The sequence below is a fragment of the Lontra canadensis genome, unplaced genomic scaffold (assembly GCF_010015895.1).
Source record: "Lontra canadensis isolate GAN:19392208 unplaced genomic scaffold, GSC_riverotter_1.0 scaffold33, whole genome shotgun sequence".
In the NCBI taxonomy this organism is placed as follows: Eukaryota; Metazoa; Chordata; class Mammalia; order Carnivora; family Mustelidae; genus Lontra; species Lontra canadensis.
In genome coordinates this window covers 13,402,388-13,418,034 of record NW_022631027.1, presented here as the reverse complement: position 1 = coordinate 13,418,034, position 15,647 = coordinate 13,402,388, and the positions used below count along the sequence as shown (strand labels likewise).

Below are 15,647 nucleotides of genomic sequence, written 5' to 3'. Positions count from 1 at the left end.
TGTCTGCCATCATGCTTTGTTGCTTCTCCCTCTTAACTGCCTCTTGCCTGCACAGACTTCTCCTCAATTTCCCTACCACCTCTCAGGTGAACTCCTGCAACAGCCTTCCCACACCCATGCCTCACCTTCCTGATCAGGCTTCTCACAGCAGCCAGAGGATATTTTTTTAAAGGTAAATCTGATCCGGTCACTTTTCACTGACTTCATTGCTTTCATGGGAAAGTTCAAATCATCAACAAATACAAGGCCTGGTGGGTATCTGACCCTGCCTGCCTAGGCCTCCTCATATCATGCTTCCACACAATTTGCCCATCACAAGGCCTTGCTTAACCCCTCAGATAGAGCCCTCTGCACTCACCACAGTTCCCTTGCTCCTGCTAGTCACATGTCCTCCCACTTGCTTTTGACTAGGTTAGCCTTCAGAGCCCAGCTCACACACAGATCAAAGTCTCTGAGGACAAATCTCAATGCCACCCTAGCTGGAGCAGGTCCCCAGCTTTTTTTTTTTAATGGACTTAACTATAGTTGATAGTATATTGTGGCGTTCTTATTTGACTCTGCCACTCTCTCTGTAATAGTCTCAAAGAAGACAGGATCTATACATTTTTTTTACTAGCTCCTCTCTCCTTGTACCTGGTATACTGCCTGGCACAAAATAGATACCAACTAGGCACTTCAGTGAAGTAAAGGAGCTTATCAAGTGGTATTAAACACACCTTTATTCTAACCCAGACACTTTGGAGAGACTATACAGAGCTTTTATAACTTAAATCAAGATACTGATGTGAATACAAAGTTTTAAAGTCCCACAGTTTTTATTGCAATTATAATTCCCAACTCTTAAGTCCTGGTTTGCTTTTTTACTCATTTATCCATGTATTTATTCATTCACTCATCTATACTTACTGAGCCAAATATTTATGGAGTTGAATAAGAGGGCACGTTGTATTGTAACCTCCCCCATAAAGGACCACTGAAGTCCACAGACATCAAGTGCAGGAGGAAGTATGGGCTCACCACACAGCCTGGAGCAACCACAGGTCTTCCCTGTGTCTGTCAGGATAGCCTGGCCAAGCACTGCATTAACTCTCTTAAGCAGGTAAACGCAAGGCTGCTCTTCATTCAGAGATAAGTTAATACCCCAAACACCCGAGATTTCTAATTATTCTTCTCTGCTAAAGAATAAATCGTATGTCTCTAGCCCCAATATGGAAGACTAATATTATTGCCAACAGTTGTCTACACACATCCAGATACAAATTTAACCCAGCCTCATGTTTGACCATCTAAACTCCATCTATCCCAGCAACTCTCTTTTTAAATGTGACATCCAGCATAATAGTCAACTGAACCACAAAGCGACTATGAAATGATTATAAAAATCCAGTAACTCTGACCTTAGGAGCAGCGGGCAGTCAATACATACTTGTTGAATGAAAAACTAAACGAATGAGTATGAAGCAGTTGGGACTTTTTTTATTTTTACATTTTTGCATCTATTTTGCAGAGAAGCTATAGAAGAAAAATAAAATTTAAGAAAACAAGAACCACCATGCACAACTAGATACAAAGAGAAAGGGCTTAATCCACTGTTGTCATAGAACTGTCTCCTGTGGGCTCCCGTAAGTGATTATTGAATATTCAGGAATTTTGAGAACCCACATCAGCACTGGTGGGTGTATTTACACCATAGAAATCAAGAAACACCTTCTACTTACAGAGCCAGTTTACCGACATACCACTGCTTGTACCTAAGCATCCAGACATCACTCAAAAAGAAGCAACCTTGTAAATGTTAACAATGAAGAGATGAAACCGGAGATGAAAGAATATATTCACACAAAGCAATGAGAAAGCATTTCTGGTAATGAGGTTGTTTGAAATGAAGAAAGAATGAACAACAGAGGTACAGGATTTAAAATACAGAGACTAATCCAAAGAGTAAAGAGCTGACAGTAAGGGCACCTGGGTGGCTCAGTGGGTTAAGCCTCTGCCTTTGGCTCAGGTCATGATCTCAGGGTCCTGGGATTGAATCCTGCATGAGGCTCTCTGCTCAGCGGGGAGCCTGCTTCTCCCTTCCCCCTCTGCCTGCCTCTCTGCCTACTTGTGATCTCTCTCTCCGTCAAATAAATAAATAAAATCATTAAAAAAAAAAAAAAAAGACCTGGCAGTAAATGGATGAAGAAATATTGGGGATGGCTATGATCTACATATATTTTGACTCCAAAATTCTCTGCCAGTTCTCTGGATAACAAATGGTTAGGAGGTATGCAAATATCTGCAGAGCAGTGGGTTGGAAAGGATCTCAAAGGTCATGAAAGCATCCTTCCAAGCACTGATCTGAATCCCATCTACACAACTGCCAGAAGATCATGAGCTTCTTAAGAACTGAGAAAGTGTCCTTTATGTTCTGCATGCCCAGAGTCCAGAACAGTGTTGGAGACATTAAGATGCTGTAGATGTTTGACGAATGAATAAACAATCATTACCAGGAGATCATTAAACTTATATTCGAACAACTCTAGTGGTTGGGAGCTACTGACCTTTCAAAGCAAAAATCATACAAAACAATATTTAGTCATAAACTATGTACAGTAGCAAAAACACAATCAAACTGAAGGTTTTGGAAAGGGGGGATGTGGGGATGGGTGAGCCTGGTGGTGGCTATTAAGGAGGGCATGTATTACATGGAGCACTGCATGTGGTGCATAAACAATGAATCTTAAAACACTGAAAAAATAAAATAAAATCAATTTTTAAAAAATAACATTTTAAAGTGAAAAAAAAACAAAAACACAGTGAAGAGCTTAATGTCCAATGGAAATACGATGCCATCCACAAAAGACAGCCAAATATGTCATCTTAATTTCTTTCAAAACCATATTTAAAAAAGTAAAAAGAAACAAGTAAAATTAATGAGTAATGTATTTTCTTATTCCAGTATATCTGAAAAATTATCATTTCAGCAAATAATCAACATAATTACAAAGAAGATATTTTACTTTTTTTTTTTTTACTAAATCTTTAAAACATTTGGACTAAACAAATTTCAAATGCTCAAAAGCACACATAGCTAGCAGCTAGTAGCTACTGTACTGGGTAGTTCGGCTCTAGACTATACTGAATGGATACTTGGTAAGTAGACAATGCCCCAAAATACGACACATGATTATCCAAATCATACTTGACTTCCAATCACTGAACAAATCCATGACACATGTGAACCAGGTCCAGGGAAAAGAAAGAGCTGATTGCTTATTATCATCTAAACCTACAAGATAAAAAAGGTATTTGCTGAGCATTCATGGGAAGCACGAAGTCATCTACCACTCAAAGAGCAAAATCAAATGGCTTCATAGGGCAGCACCAAAAGGTGAGCGTGACCACTACTTAACAAAACCCAGAACACAGAATCTCCCACTTTTCAGATTGAAAATAAGGCTACACACTCATCATTCTGTTCATCCAAAGAAATAGATATGTAAAAATTCATCTCTAAATCATGGCTCAAAAGGTCACATAAAGTCAGCAGAATAGACTCTGTCCAGAACGAGCAATAATAGGCACCCAAAAAAAAAAAAAAAAAAATGGACCATGCACTGTGCTCTGAGCCTTTTATCAAGATGTGAGTGACACCATGTAACCACACCAATTTTGCTTTACAGATAAATATAGTGGTAAATAGAGGGTGCCTGGATGGCTCAGTCAGTTGAGGGGCTGTCTCTTGATTTTGGCTTAGGTCATGATGTCAGGGTTCTAGGATAGAGCCCTGCATCAGGCTCCATACTAAGCAAGGAGTCTGCCTGAGGATTCTCTCTTCCTCTCCCTCTGCCCCTTCCCCTGCTCATGCACGCACGTGTGCTTTCTCTCTCAAGTAAATAAATAAATAAATAAATCTTTTAAAAGTTAATAAATAGTAGCAAATTGCCTTTAGATTAGGTACTGAAAAGACATTCAACAAGACATTCAACAAAATAATTACATTCATTAACGTAAATGTAATTCATTACTGTAATTGTAAGGTAGACTAATGTGAATACATTAAATTAATGTACTTTTCTAAACCACCTTATCAACTAAGACTGGCTATCAGAAATGTAGTATATAAAGAGTACAAAAGCTTGGTACTGACTCTTCTATAGAAACTTGGTAACATGGATCTGGGACCATCAAAACAGGAATAACAAAGAACATCATCTGAACCAGCTTTCACAACTCAAACCACTGAAGCACCTGCTGTGTTCTAAAAAAAATAGAATAGGTGTAACTCACTTCCTTACGTGTATTTAGTGAGTCATAGAGACCCTGACAGTTGTTTCTGTTCTCAGATCCTGTCTAATGGCATTTATTTACTACTTTGAGTCTGCTTTTCATAGTGGTCCAAGTTACTCAACACATCCCAGCTGTTGAGAACAGCTTGACCAGTTTGGAATGGATAAGCCATCGACTCCCACCTATTTTCAAAACTCAGGAAACTAGCATATATATCCTCACTATCAAAACTAATGTGGATCTTTCTCATCACACTAAGCATTAAAAGCAAAGGTTTATTAAAGATCCAAGGGTGCAGAAATAACCCCAAAGATCAAACTGCAAAGCAGAAGGGTAGCCATCATAAGGATACACTGGAAAGCATAAAATAAATTTTGTTTCTACATTGTTGATACTCCAAAGAAAAACATGGTAAGGAAAACTGTTCCTTTGAAATACAAAGTTAATTGCTAAATAAACTTTAACAAAAATCACAATATCATATTTAAGCTAACAAATATCTAGTTCAACATTTTCTGTGAAGACATACATTTTATAATTAGATCTAACATCTACAAGCACATGTTTATTTTGCTTTAGAAGAAAGAAGGCAGCCTAATGCCAAGTTCTAAGTGGTTGACCCCTTTGAGCCTTTGTTAAGAGACCTACAAGTTCTGGCATGCCCAGATGGTCCAGAGTAATTGCTTCAGAGATTTCCCACTAAGACTCAGCCACATTAAGACACAGCTCAGCAACAGGGATATCACTAGGGGTCATCCCCAAAACACAACAAACCTCTCCCTTAATACAAACAGTATTGATTCATTTCAATGTCAAATGTCTTTAAAGGACTGCGGGTGGGAGGTTTGTGGGCCCTCCAGGAAGGAAGGTTTGCTGGCCTCACACCTGCTCTTGTAAGAGAAAAGCTGCAGGTTCCTGTTCATAGTAGATAAAATGCCATTATATGATAAGCCATCTATTTCCAAGATTCTCAGGAAATAGTACAAAAACAGCTCCATTAAATGGTAGCGTATTCTAATCCCAAGCGATTTTTTTGTTCCACACAGGTGTGGATCCGGAAATGTGTCCTAGAGTGTTTCAGAACACTGCTGCTGCCGGATATTAACAGAAATTGGGGTGGGGGAGGGGAAAGGGGTTCAGGATGAAGTACTCTGGAAAAGTCTGAGTTAAATGAAGTTAAACAGGTTCCTTTATTACTCAGAACCATTTAAAATCTTTAAAATGAGAATGTGTTTTCTAAATCCCCAAGAGTTCTAAACTTTTTCTTTGAATCTTTTTATTTTTATTTTTATTTTGCCATGGTAGAAAGTATAGAGCAGTAGCTCCAACCTTACCAGCATACTGGAATTTTGTGGAAGTTTTTCAAAATCCCAATACCCAAACCCAATACCTTAGAGCAATTATGTCAACATTCCTAGGAATAGAACCCAGGCACCAGCATTTTTTAAAGCCTCTCAGACTTTTAAAAACCAAATATGAGAACCAACATAACTTTGGGAAATACTACCTCTAAGTTCTAGACTCCTCTCTAACCTAAAATAAAACAGTCACACAAAAATGCATTCCTGGACCTATCCAGGAGGAGACCTGCAAAAAACCAACACCAAAAAAGAAAAACTAAATAGACAGCTGGAGACAGAGCATTCAATGTCCAACCAGCTTGATTCCAGTGGGTGTCAACACAGCACCCTACCTTAACCTCACCTCTACACCTACTCATTCTTTCTCAAATTCTGCTTTCTATATTTGTCATCAAAACTGGGAGCCTGGATGCTATTTATTATCTGTACAGTTAAATTCTCCATTTTATACTATATGTCATAAAAAAGTTGATTTCAGGACATCTATGAGCCATCATCAAATACCAAAAAAACTTACCATGTTGCCCCATTTGACCCATAAACAAAGAAGTAAGTTTTATAAAATGAATTTAAAAGCACAAAAGAAATCAAAAAAAGAGTTGTGCAATTTTCTGTGTTTTACGAAGCTGAGCATTTTCACCAACACTGTTTTATGAACATCAGAGAAGGTGGATTTGAAAACCATGGCCATTGACTGCCAAGAAGACAATCTGAGAATTCCACTAAGAGTTGGTAGTCTCATGAGGCCTTAGACAAGCACAATTAAGATGAGTTCATGGAACAACTGGTCAATAGTATAGACTATAAATTTGGTAACACGGTGAAAGGAAAAGTACCTAAAAAGATTAACACTAGGCTTGCCAATTCAAACTCTGCTGACTCTGACCCCAGAACTGAACAGCCTCTTGTTCCCTTGAGGCCAACTGCCAAGCCAACACTAAAGATGGATGGACTCAAGGAACTGAAGTAGGTGAAAAATACTCTTGTCCTCTAGTTTTCTGGTAAAGTCACTCTTTCTTTTTTTTAATGAAGATTTTATCTATTTATTTGAGAGCCAGAGAGAGCATGAGCAGAGGGAGAGGCAGATGGACAGGGAGACCAGACTTCCCGCTGAGCAGGGAGCCTGATGTGGGGCTCCATCCCAGGACCCTGAGATCATGATCTGAGCCAAAGGCAGACACTTAACCAACTGAGCCACCCAGGTGCCCCTAGCCAAAGTCACTCTAGACAAACACACTCGTCATCCTCAACAGAAGCAAAGGTACATTATTGGACACAACTACTTTGCAATTAAATGGAACTTAATTCCATTAACTTAATGAAACTAAGACTGACTTGCAAAGAGCAACATCACAACAAACACTCCTTGAGTGTCACACCAAGTCAGAAATTCAACTATCTCTAAAGTCTGCTATAATTAATGCAGTCAAGAACAAGCAGTAAATTGAGGAACTGGGTGGAGGTGGTCAAAAGGTACAAACTTTCAGTCATAAAATAAATACTGAAGATGTCATCTACAACATGATGACTACAGTTAACACGGCTGTCTGGTAGATTTGAAAGTTGCAAAGAGAATAGATCCTAAAAGTTCTTATCAAAAAGAAATCTTTTATAACTATATGAAGTGATGAGTGTTAACTAAATTTATCATATAATCATTTCACAATATATGTATGTCAAGTCGTTATGCTGTGCACGTTAAGCTTTTAAAATGCTGATGTCAATTACATCTCAATGTAAAAATTTTACTTATTTATTTATTTAGAGAAAGAGAGAGTGAGAGAGAGAGAGAGAAAAGACGAGAAGGGGGAGGATCAGAGGGAGAAGCAAACTCCCCACTGAGCAGGGAGCCTAATGTGGGACTCGAACCCATGACTCTGGTATCATGATCTGAGCAGAAGGCAGATGCTTAACTGACTGAGCCACCCGGTGCCCCAAGATATTTGCTTTATTTTTTTTTTAAGATTTTATTTATTTATTTGACAGAGCGAGAGATAGCACAAGCAGGCAGAGTAGCAGAGGAAGGAGAAGTAGGCTCCCCACTGAGAAGGGAGCCTGATGCGGGCCTCGATCCCAGAACCCTGGGATCATGGCTTGAGCCAAAGGCAGTTGCTTAACCAACTAAGCCACCCAGGTGCCCCAAGATATTTGTTCTGATCATGTATGTGGCAAATGTGAAGGAGCCTGCACAAAATGCAATGCACAAAATATAATAGGGAATTACAGGTGAAAGACCTGCCAACCCTCTCTAGAAAAATGAGGAAAGCCTTTACAGAAGAGACTGTTTAGAAAAATTTTTGTTAAATGAATAAATCTCGAAGAACAACGTTATTCAAACTCATATCCAAACTCATTCAAACTTAAAACCCTTTTACTAGAAAGACACTAAGGATCTAGAGAACACATGGAAACAGGCATTTCGGTCTAAGAAGGCATATAAAGACGCAAACCACACTTTGAGAAGCCCTCAAACTTGTCTTCATTTTTTAAAATTTTCCTTTTTTTTTTTTTTTAAGATTTTTTATTTATTTGACAGAGAGAGGGGGAACACAAGCAGGGGGAGTAGGAGAGGGAGAAGAAGACTCCCTGTGGAGCAGGGAGCCCAATGCAGGGCTCGATCCCAAGACCCTGGGATCATGGCCTGAGCTGAAGGAAGACACTTAATGACTGAGCCACCCAGGCACCCCTTAAAAAATTTTCAACAATAAAATGACTACACTTAAATGAAGTCCCTTTAAAGCTTCTTATTTTTTAAGTAAAAGTGTTACTGCAACAGCATATTAAAAAGAAATCTAGACGATGAAGATAGAAGTATAACAACAAATGGTATAAAAAAACTTCATGGATCACAGAATCCAGATTACAAATAAAGGCCAAGGCAATGATGGCTGACCAAAACTGAAGATGATTCTTGTTAACATTAGATTAGCCTTAGTTAGTCTGGACTGGAGACTAAAATCAACTCACATCTTACCTTAGCATTAGGAAAAAAGTAAGCTTCTTTAGTCAAATTCCAGAAAACCAGTACTATTCCTTCAACTACATTTTTTACTAAATTATAAATACACCACTTTGCGGTATTTTCTGCTTCAAATGTATGGTTTATGAAGAGTCGGGTTTAGAAACATAGGTTAATATAAACACAACTCTTGATTTCTTAGGTTATCAGAAAGATAAAACTTAGAGTTACATTCAAGTTACAGTCATACTTTTAGCAGGAAACAGGTGCCTAAACCAGGAACAAATGCCTCATCTTTTCATTAAGCATTCTTTTTTCATATAATGAGTACCTTTATGCAAACAGATTACAAAAATCCCTTTACATCTAACCACACACTATAGTTTTCTCCATAGTAGTGTCTCAGTTTCTTTCTTCTAAAATACATTTCAGACCACGTGAATTGAAAAGCTACAACTGAAATGATAGAAAACCACCTAAATGTCTACCTTGTCAGAGTGGTTACATGCATTCTTGTATATTACACAGAAATAATACAGAATGGAGAAGGAAGCTCTCCGTGTATTGATATGAAAGATACCCAAGGCGAGTTAACTGAAAAAAAAAAAATCAAAGTATAGAGCAGTATATGCAGTGGGCTACATTTTGTGTTTAAAATGAAAAATAAGAATATATATGTTAGCCATAAAAAAGAATGACATCTTGCCATTTGTAACTACATGGATGGATATGGAGGGTATCATGCTAAGTGAAGTAAGTCAGTCAGAGAAAGACAAATATCACATGTTTTCACTGATATGTAAATTTTAAGAAACAAAACAAACAAAGAGAGAGAGAGACAAAAAAGCAGACTTAACTATAGAGAACAAACTAATGGTCACCAGAGGGGAGGGGAGGTGGGGGGATGGGTGAAATAGATAAAAAGAATTAAGAGTACACTTATGGTGATGAGCACTGAGTAATGTATAGTAATGTTCTACATATTACTATTATATAGTTATATATATATTATTATTTTATATATTATTCTATATATATTATCATTCTATATATTACATATATAATATATATTCTATATATTATATAGCTAAATCACTATATTGTATGTCTGAAACTAATATAACATTGTACACTAATTATACTGGAATTTTTTAAATGTACATATATCTTTATTTGCTTATATGTGCATAAAGAAATTCTGGAAGGATATGGAAGAAACAAATACCAGAAGTTATCCAGAAAAAATTAGAGAGTAAGATCAAGGGTGGGAGAGAGAGTTTTCACTGTAAATTTTTTAAATTTCTGAGCCATGTTAATATATTTATATTTTCAAATATTTAAATAAAAGTAATTTAGAAGAATAAGCTACAATTATAATAATTATTGCTTAATTCTATGTTAGGTAATAATAATTTTCTTCCTATCTTTTCTTCCATTCTGATCTTAATTAGTCAAAAATTCTAGTTCTCAGGAAACAAATTAATTACCTAGCACATATAAGCTAAACATATAATTATGCTTAAAAGAAGAATTTATTCTTTCCTCCTCTTCCAATATCTTCACTTAAATTGACAATTAAGGATAGCAAGGGTCATCTAGCTCATGAAACAGAAATACATCTCCCTTGACTTCTGAATGGAAAATATCACTAGCATAAAAATTAATATACATTTTCCACTTAAAATTTTTAAATAGTTACATTGTCCAGTGGGCCTACTGACTGGCATTGCAATTTTCCAAATATTACAGCATTATAATTTCCAGGTGTGTGTTATTTTTCAAACTAACAACCAAAAAATTGCAAACATATTTCTGATTTAGCAAACAAATTGAATAGGCCCTCACTGTCCCGGGGAAAAGTGCCTCAGTGATCCCCAGATAGTCATGGCCCCTATCTCACCACAGACACTATGCTCCTCCCACAGAGAACTTCTGAAGTCAACTCAGAAACCTCACAACTCCAGGGTTTTCCATAGTGCATACCTGTGCCTAATCTGTCCCCCTCCATTCTCAACACCCTTATCTATCTTTAAAAGCTCAGCTGAGCAGCACCTAGATGGCTCAGTCAGCAGAGTGTCTGCCTTTGGCTCAGGTCATGATCCCCCGGTCCTAGGATAGAGTCCTGAGTTGGACTCCCAACTCGGGGCTCAGCTAGAGGCCTGCTTCTCCCTCTCCCTCTGCCCCTCACCCCACTCTTTCTTTCTCTCTCTCAAATAAATAAAATCTTTAAAAAAAAAAAAAAAAAAAAAAAGTACCCGGAGACCTTTCTTGCCTTCCATTCACCACCTGAGGACACAAGTCTGCCCCCATGACCACCCTGATCCCCTCTCCAGAACTAAGAAATACATTTCTGTTGTTTATAAGCCACCGGTCTATTCTACTTTGTTACAGAAGTCCAAACTGACCAAAATAATTACCCTTTTCTAAAAATTAGAATTGTATTTTACAAAAGGCTTTCAAATTATAGAAGCCATTAGAAGTAGAAGTAAAAAACAAGCTTTGTCTCCATGTTAAAATGCTCCTAATACATATCTGTCACTTTTTATGTGCCCTTCAATAGCTAATTAGTTCATACCCTAGAACTGGAAGATATTTTCCACTCACTACTTTTCTCTGACTTCACTGAGACTATCAAACATTGATCATCAAATTAAGCACATTAGGCAGTATCTCCTCCATTCCTCCTCCCAACCTCAACACCACCCTGCGCCTAATTAACACTCCCTCCTATGGCCTGAGAAACAGAAATGAGAATCCCTTGGATCTGAAGGGATTTAGCCTTGATTTATTCATTCAAATATTTGCTAAAATCACTCTCAAGTGTCAGGCACCAGGACCTGCCCTCTGTGAGTTCACAGGAGAGTAAGGAAGACTGACAAAGAGGTCTCTCAATCTTCACTCTTCCTTTCTTTCATTATTGTTGGCAATTATGAGATTAGCAGCAATGAGAAATACATACATTGGTTAAGTGTCTGTCTCTGGCTCAGATCATGGTCTCAGGGACCTAGGATCAAGCACCATGTCAGGCTCCCTGCTCAGCAGGGAGTCTGCTTCTCTCTCTCTCTCTCTCTCTCTCTCTCCCTCCCTCCCTCTGTCCCTCCTCCTGCTTGTGCTATCTTGCTCACACTCTCTCTCAAATAAACAAAATCTTTAAAAAAAAAAAAAGAATTACAAATGCTTGTAGATTTGAATACAAAAATAAGCAATATTACAAAATATATATACAATACATCATTTCACATGTATCTATCAATATTCACAATTCTAACAGAAACGACCATTGTGGGAGTTTGGCTGTATGTTCCCTTTCATTTTTTAAACAAGTTCAAGTTTACCTGAAATTTTTAAATGACCTTTTTCAGCTGATACTTAGATAGTATTTTCTAACACTGTAATAAGAAACAGCCTTCCTCAAGATATAAGCTAGATTCATGGACTAAACAGGTCATTTTGGGTCCCCATTGAACATATGCCCCTGGGAAGGTACTTTGAGGGTCTTATTCTCTAACCCCAGACCCCACATTCAGTCACGGCTCACTCATGCTCTGAAGCGAAAGAATAAATGGATGAATCAATGATGTAGAGTACTGAAATCTAACAAATCAAGTCTTCACATGGTTATTAGCTCATAAATCAGCCACTCCATGCTGAAAGGTCAAGATGCAAAAGGAATTCAAGGAGAAAATTAATTCCTAAAAGGAAAATGCTATTTTATTCCTACTAGAGAGGGGGGGGAAAGAACTCTGCAAAAATAAAATAATAAGAACTACCAACTCATTTCATTCTATATAACATCGTGGTCACAGTCTTAAGACAGTTAAAAACATGGTATTCCAACTCGACAGTGGCTGCTGTCTAACCAAGCGCTATTAGCCCAAGTCTCCCAAGAGTTATACCTGAACGGAAGGTAGGGGGAGTTTGAGCCAGATAGGAGTGCTCTGTAGGCTTCTTCTGGTGTCTTCTTTAAATAGATTACCTAAGACAGATAAATAGCAACATTTAGAACACCACCAAAGAATGACACAAAACTAATTTAATTACCCACCAAATTTGCATTTCCCTTTTTCCACTTTGACAACTGTCAGTCGTGGTGATAATGCTAACCTTTAAAGGACAGCAACCAAGCCACCAAAATTTCCTTTTCAGCTTGAAGCTGAGCTGCCACCTTGGGCTTAGAACCGGGTAAGAGCCTAGAGACGGCGCATAGACCCATAAAGAGGCCATCCAGGAGTGTTTACAAGGCGCACTGAATGGATACAATGGCAGAGTTTTCCCTTTTGGGAACAGAACAATTCTACTTTCATTATTATACTGCGCACTCACAGTACAATAAAGTACAGTAAAATCAAATCACAACACAGCAACACATATGAATGTGGGTAGGAGACCCTCGGGGACGCCCGAGTGGCTCAGTCGGTCAAGCCCCTGACTCTTGGTTTCAGCTGGGGCCGTGGTCTTGGGGTTGTGGGATCAAGCCCCACATCGGGCTCCATGCTCAGTGTGGAGTCTGCTTAGGTTTCTTCTCTCTCTCTCTCTCAACTAAATAAGTAAAAATATTCAAAAATATTTTTTTTTAAAAAGAGCACTAGAAAACACACTGGCTTGACTGTTGATACTGAGGATACTTAAATCCCTCTGGCCCAGCATGATAAACTAATCTTAAAGAAACAAAAAGGAGCTCTTCAAACCAATAAACAACCTAATCAACATATTGACTATATAATATGTGCTAGGCACTGTATGGTACTGGTACCTCTCTTGATAGAATTTACATTACACGGCAAAGACAATAGTTAACAAAAACAAACACATTCTGAGATAGGTGCTAAAAAGGAAATAAACAGGGTTCTGGAAAGAGAATAGAAAGGGGTTGCTTGAGAGAAGGCACAGAGAAGGCTCCCTCAGAGACTTGTAGGGTAAGATCTGCAGGGCACACGCCATGGAAAAGCAAGGAAAAGGAGGAAGCACTTGCCAGGCAGTGGGAATAACGAGGGCACCATCCTTGCCAAGGGAAAGAGCTTGGTGATCGGACAGAGAGATCCTCAGTGTGGCTGGGACGTGGGAAGGAGAACCACGTGGTGGCCAAATTGTGCAGAGCAATACAAACCATAGGCAGACTCCAATTATATTCTAAGTATAATTTAATATCTTAACTTTGAGCTGAGAACATTGGTCCTTTCCTCTATAGTTTGAATCAAATTTTATTCCCAAAGATCCTCTCTACCTAGAATTAATGGCATTATTTCAAAACCCTGTGCATTTCAGCAAGAGTGCCAGGGTCTCAGTTCTTAAAAAGCAGGGCCTTCCTCTTTACTTGCAAATCTCCTCTGAGTTTTAAGCTAGCCCACTAGCAATATATTTCATGCATTTTTAACTATTAATATTTTCAGGACTAGAATACATCTTAATTCTGTCTTCTAAAGAAAGAAAACTAAAATAAATATATAAAATAGACTTAAAGCCTTTAAAAGAAAGCTCTGTACTACTTGACAAGCAAGCCTGACGGTCTGATAGAGACACACCAACCAAAACCAACTGAACGTGAAACAAGAACAGCCCAGAAAATGAAACCACTGTAAAGAATGATCTAGGCGTGAGTCACTCATTATACAGGAGAATCACAGCTCTAGTTGCATCTCCAATAATCAGAAAAATCCACTTAAATCAACCCTGGCTTTAAAGCCCACTTTCAGTAAACAATATAAAAACAGGATTTTGCTGTGCCTTAATGGGAGGTTATACTCTATAAATAGAGATGGTAATAATGCGGTGATTTCTCAAGCATAAAGATGCAGCACTACTGGAAAGCTGACTACCTCTGCTAAAAGGGAAAGCTGCTGGAAAATGCTTCTATGTTTGCATGACATAATTAAAGCTCAGACAGCAACCTTTGAAAAGCAAAAATACATTTCCTTCCTCAGCAGCAATTACATTAATTCCCTTTAATTTCAGGGCAGCCATTCTGCAAGAGAGGCAAAAGACCACATGAAATACTTCTTTAACCTGGATACCCCACAGGGTTTAGCTACTCATCTTACCTGCATGACTTAGCACACATGACCCATGTTCTCACACTGTAAGATGAGAGTCTGTTTTTATTTTTATCCCAGTGCTAAATTATTAATAAGTGCAAAATGAAACCCAGCAGAGGCCATCTAAATTCCCAGAAGGGTCCAGGGGTAGGTAAATACAATGACCTTTTACAACCTGATGATCGGTGAAACGTAATAAATGAGTGCCTTACTGTATGCATGCTAGGGTCATTAAAGTACCAAATTTACTTCTGAAAAAGAACATGTCACAGATATTTTTTTGTCAAAGATTCTTAATGCTACATCTTCTGGGATATGTCTCCTATTAAAAGAGAAAGTGAGACAGAGAGACAAACTAGGCCTGACTAAAGCTGGGAATAATAAAAACATTTATTAAGCCTTGCTGCTGAGGAATCTAAAGCCCAGAAAGGCACGGAACTTTCCAAACTCACACTGCTGCTCTTTGACAGAGTTAGAATTCAAACAAAGATCCGACTCCAAAGTCGGTAATCTGCTAAAAAATATAAACATAACGCAACAGCAGCACAAATGGGGGGAAAAAATTCCTATTCTTCCAAATTCCTAAAACACCATTACACTTGACTTTTTTTTTTTTTTTAAGATTTTATTTATTTATTTGAGAGGGAGAAAGAAAGAGAGAAAGCACGGGAGGGGAGAAGGTCAGAGACAGAAGCAGACTCCCCGCAGAGCTGGGAGCCAGATAAGGGACTCAATCCTGGGATTCTGGGATCACGACCACTTGACTTCTTAAAACTAGGTGACTTCAAACTGGTAACAATAGTTGCGTCTGAGGAATAGGGCAAGGAAAGGGACTGGAGGAAGAAAGGAATACTTTCTACTTGACATTTTCTACTATCTCCACGTCTTATATTTTGTACAGACATAGATTAATTTGTTTTTCAAATGTAGAGTAACTAAATCAGTTAAATAGTAAATGTCTACTCTTTTTAAAAATGAAACCAGGGGCATCTGGGTGGCTCAGCTGGTTAAGCCTGAGCTTAA

At 38.2% G+C, this 15,647-nt stretch overlaps 1 protein-coding gene across 4 annotated transcripts in view; it reads right to left on the bottom strand.

Annotated features, from left to right (window-relative positions):
- The window catches only part of CDC14A (cell division cycle 14A), a 170,507-nt gene that overhangs the window by 93,816 nt on the left and 61,044 nt on the right, over window positions 1-15,647 (bottom strand). For all 4 annotated transcript variants that reach the window (XR_004383811.1, XR_004383809.1, XR_004383810.1 and 1 more), the window contains exon 5: window positions 12,489-12,568. Coding sequence is in view for 1 of the 4 variants with exons in the window: in XM_032867221.1 (XP_032723112.1) it covers window positions 12,489-12,568 (80 nt within the window). In the remaining 3 variants the exon portion in view is untranslated. The remainder of the gene's footprint in view (window positions 1-12,488; window positions 12,569-15,647) is intronic.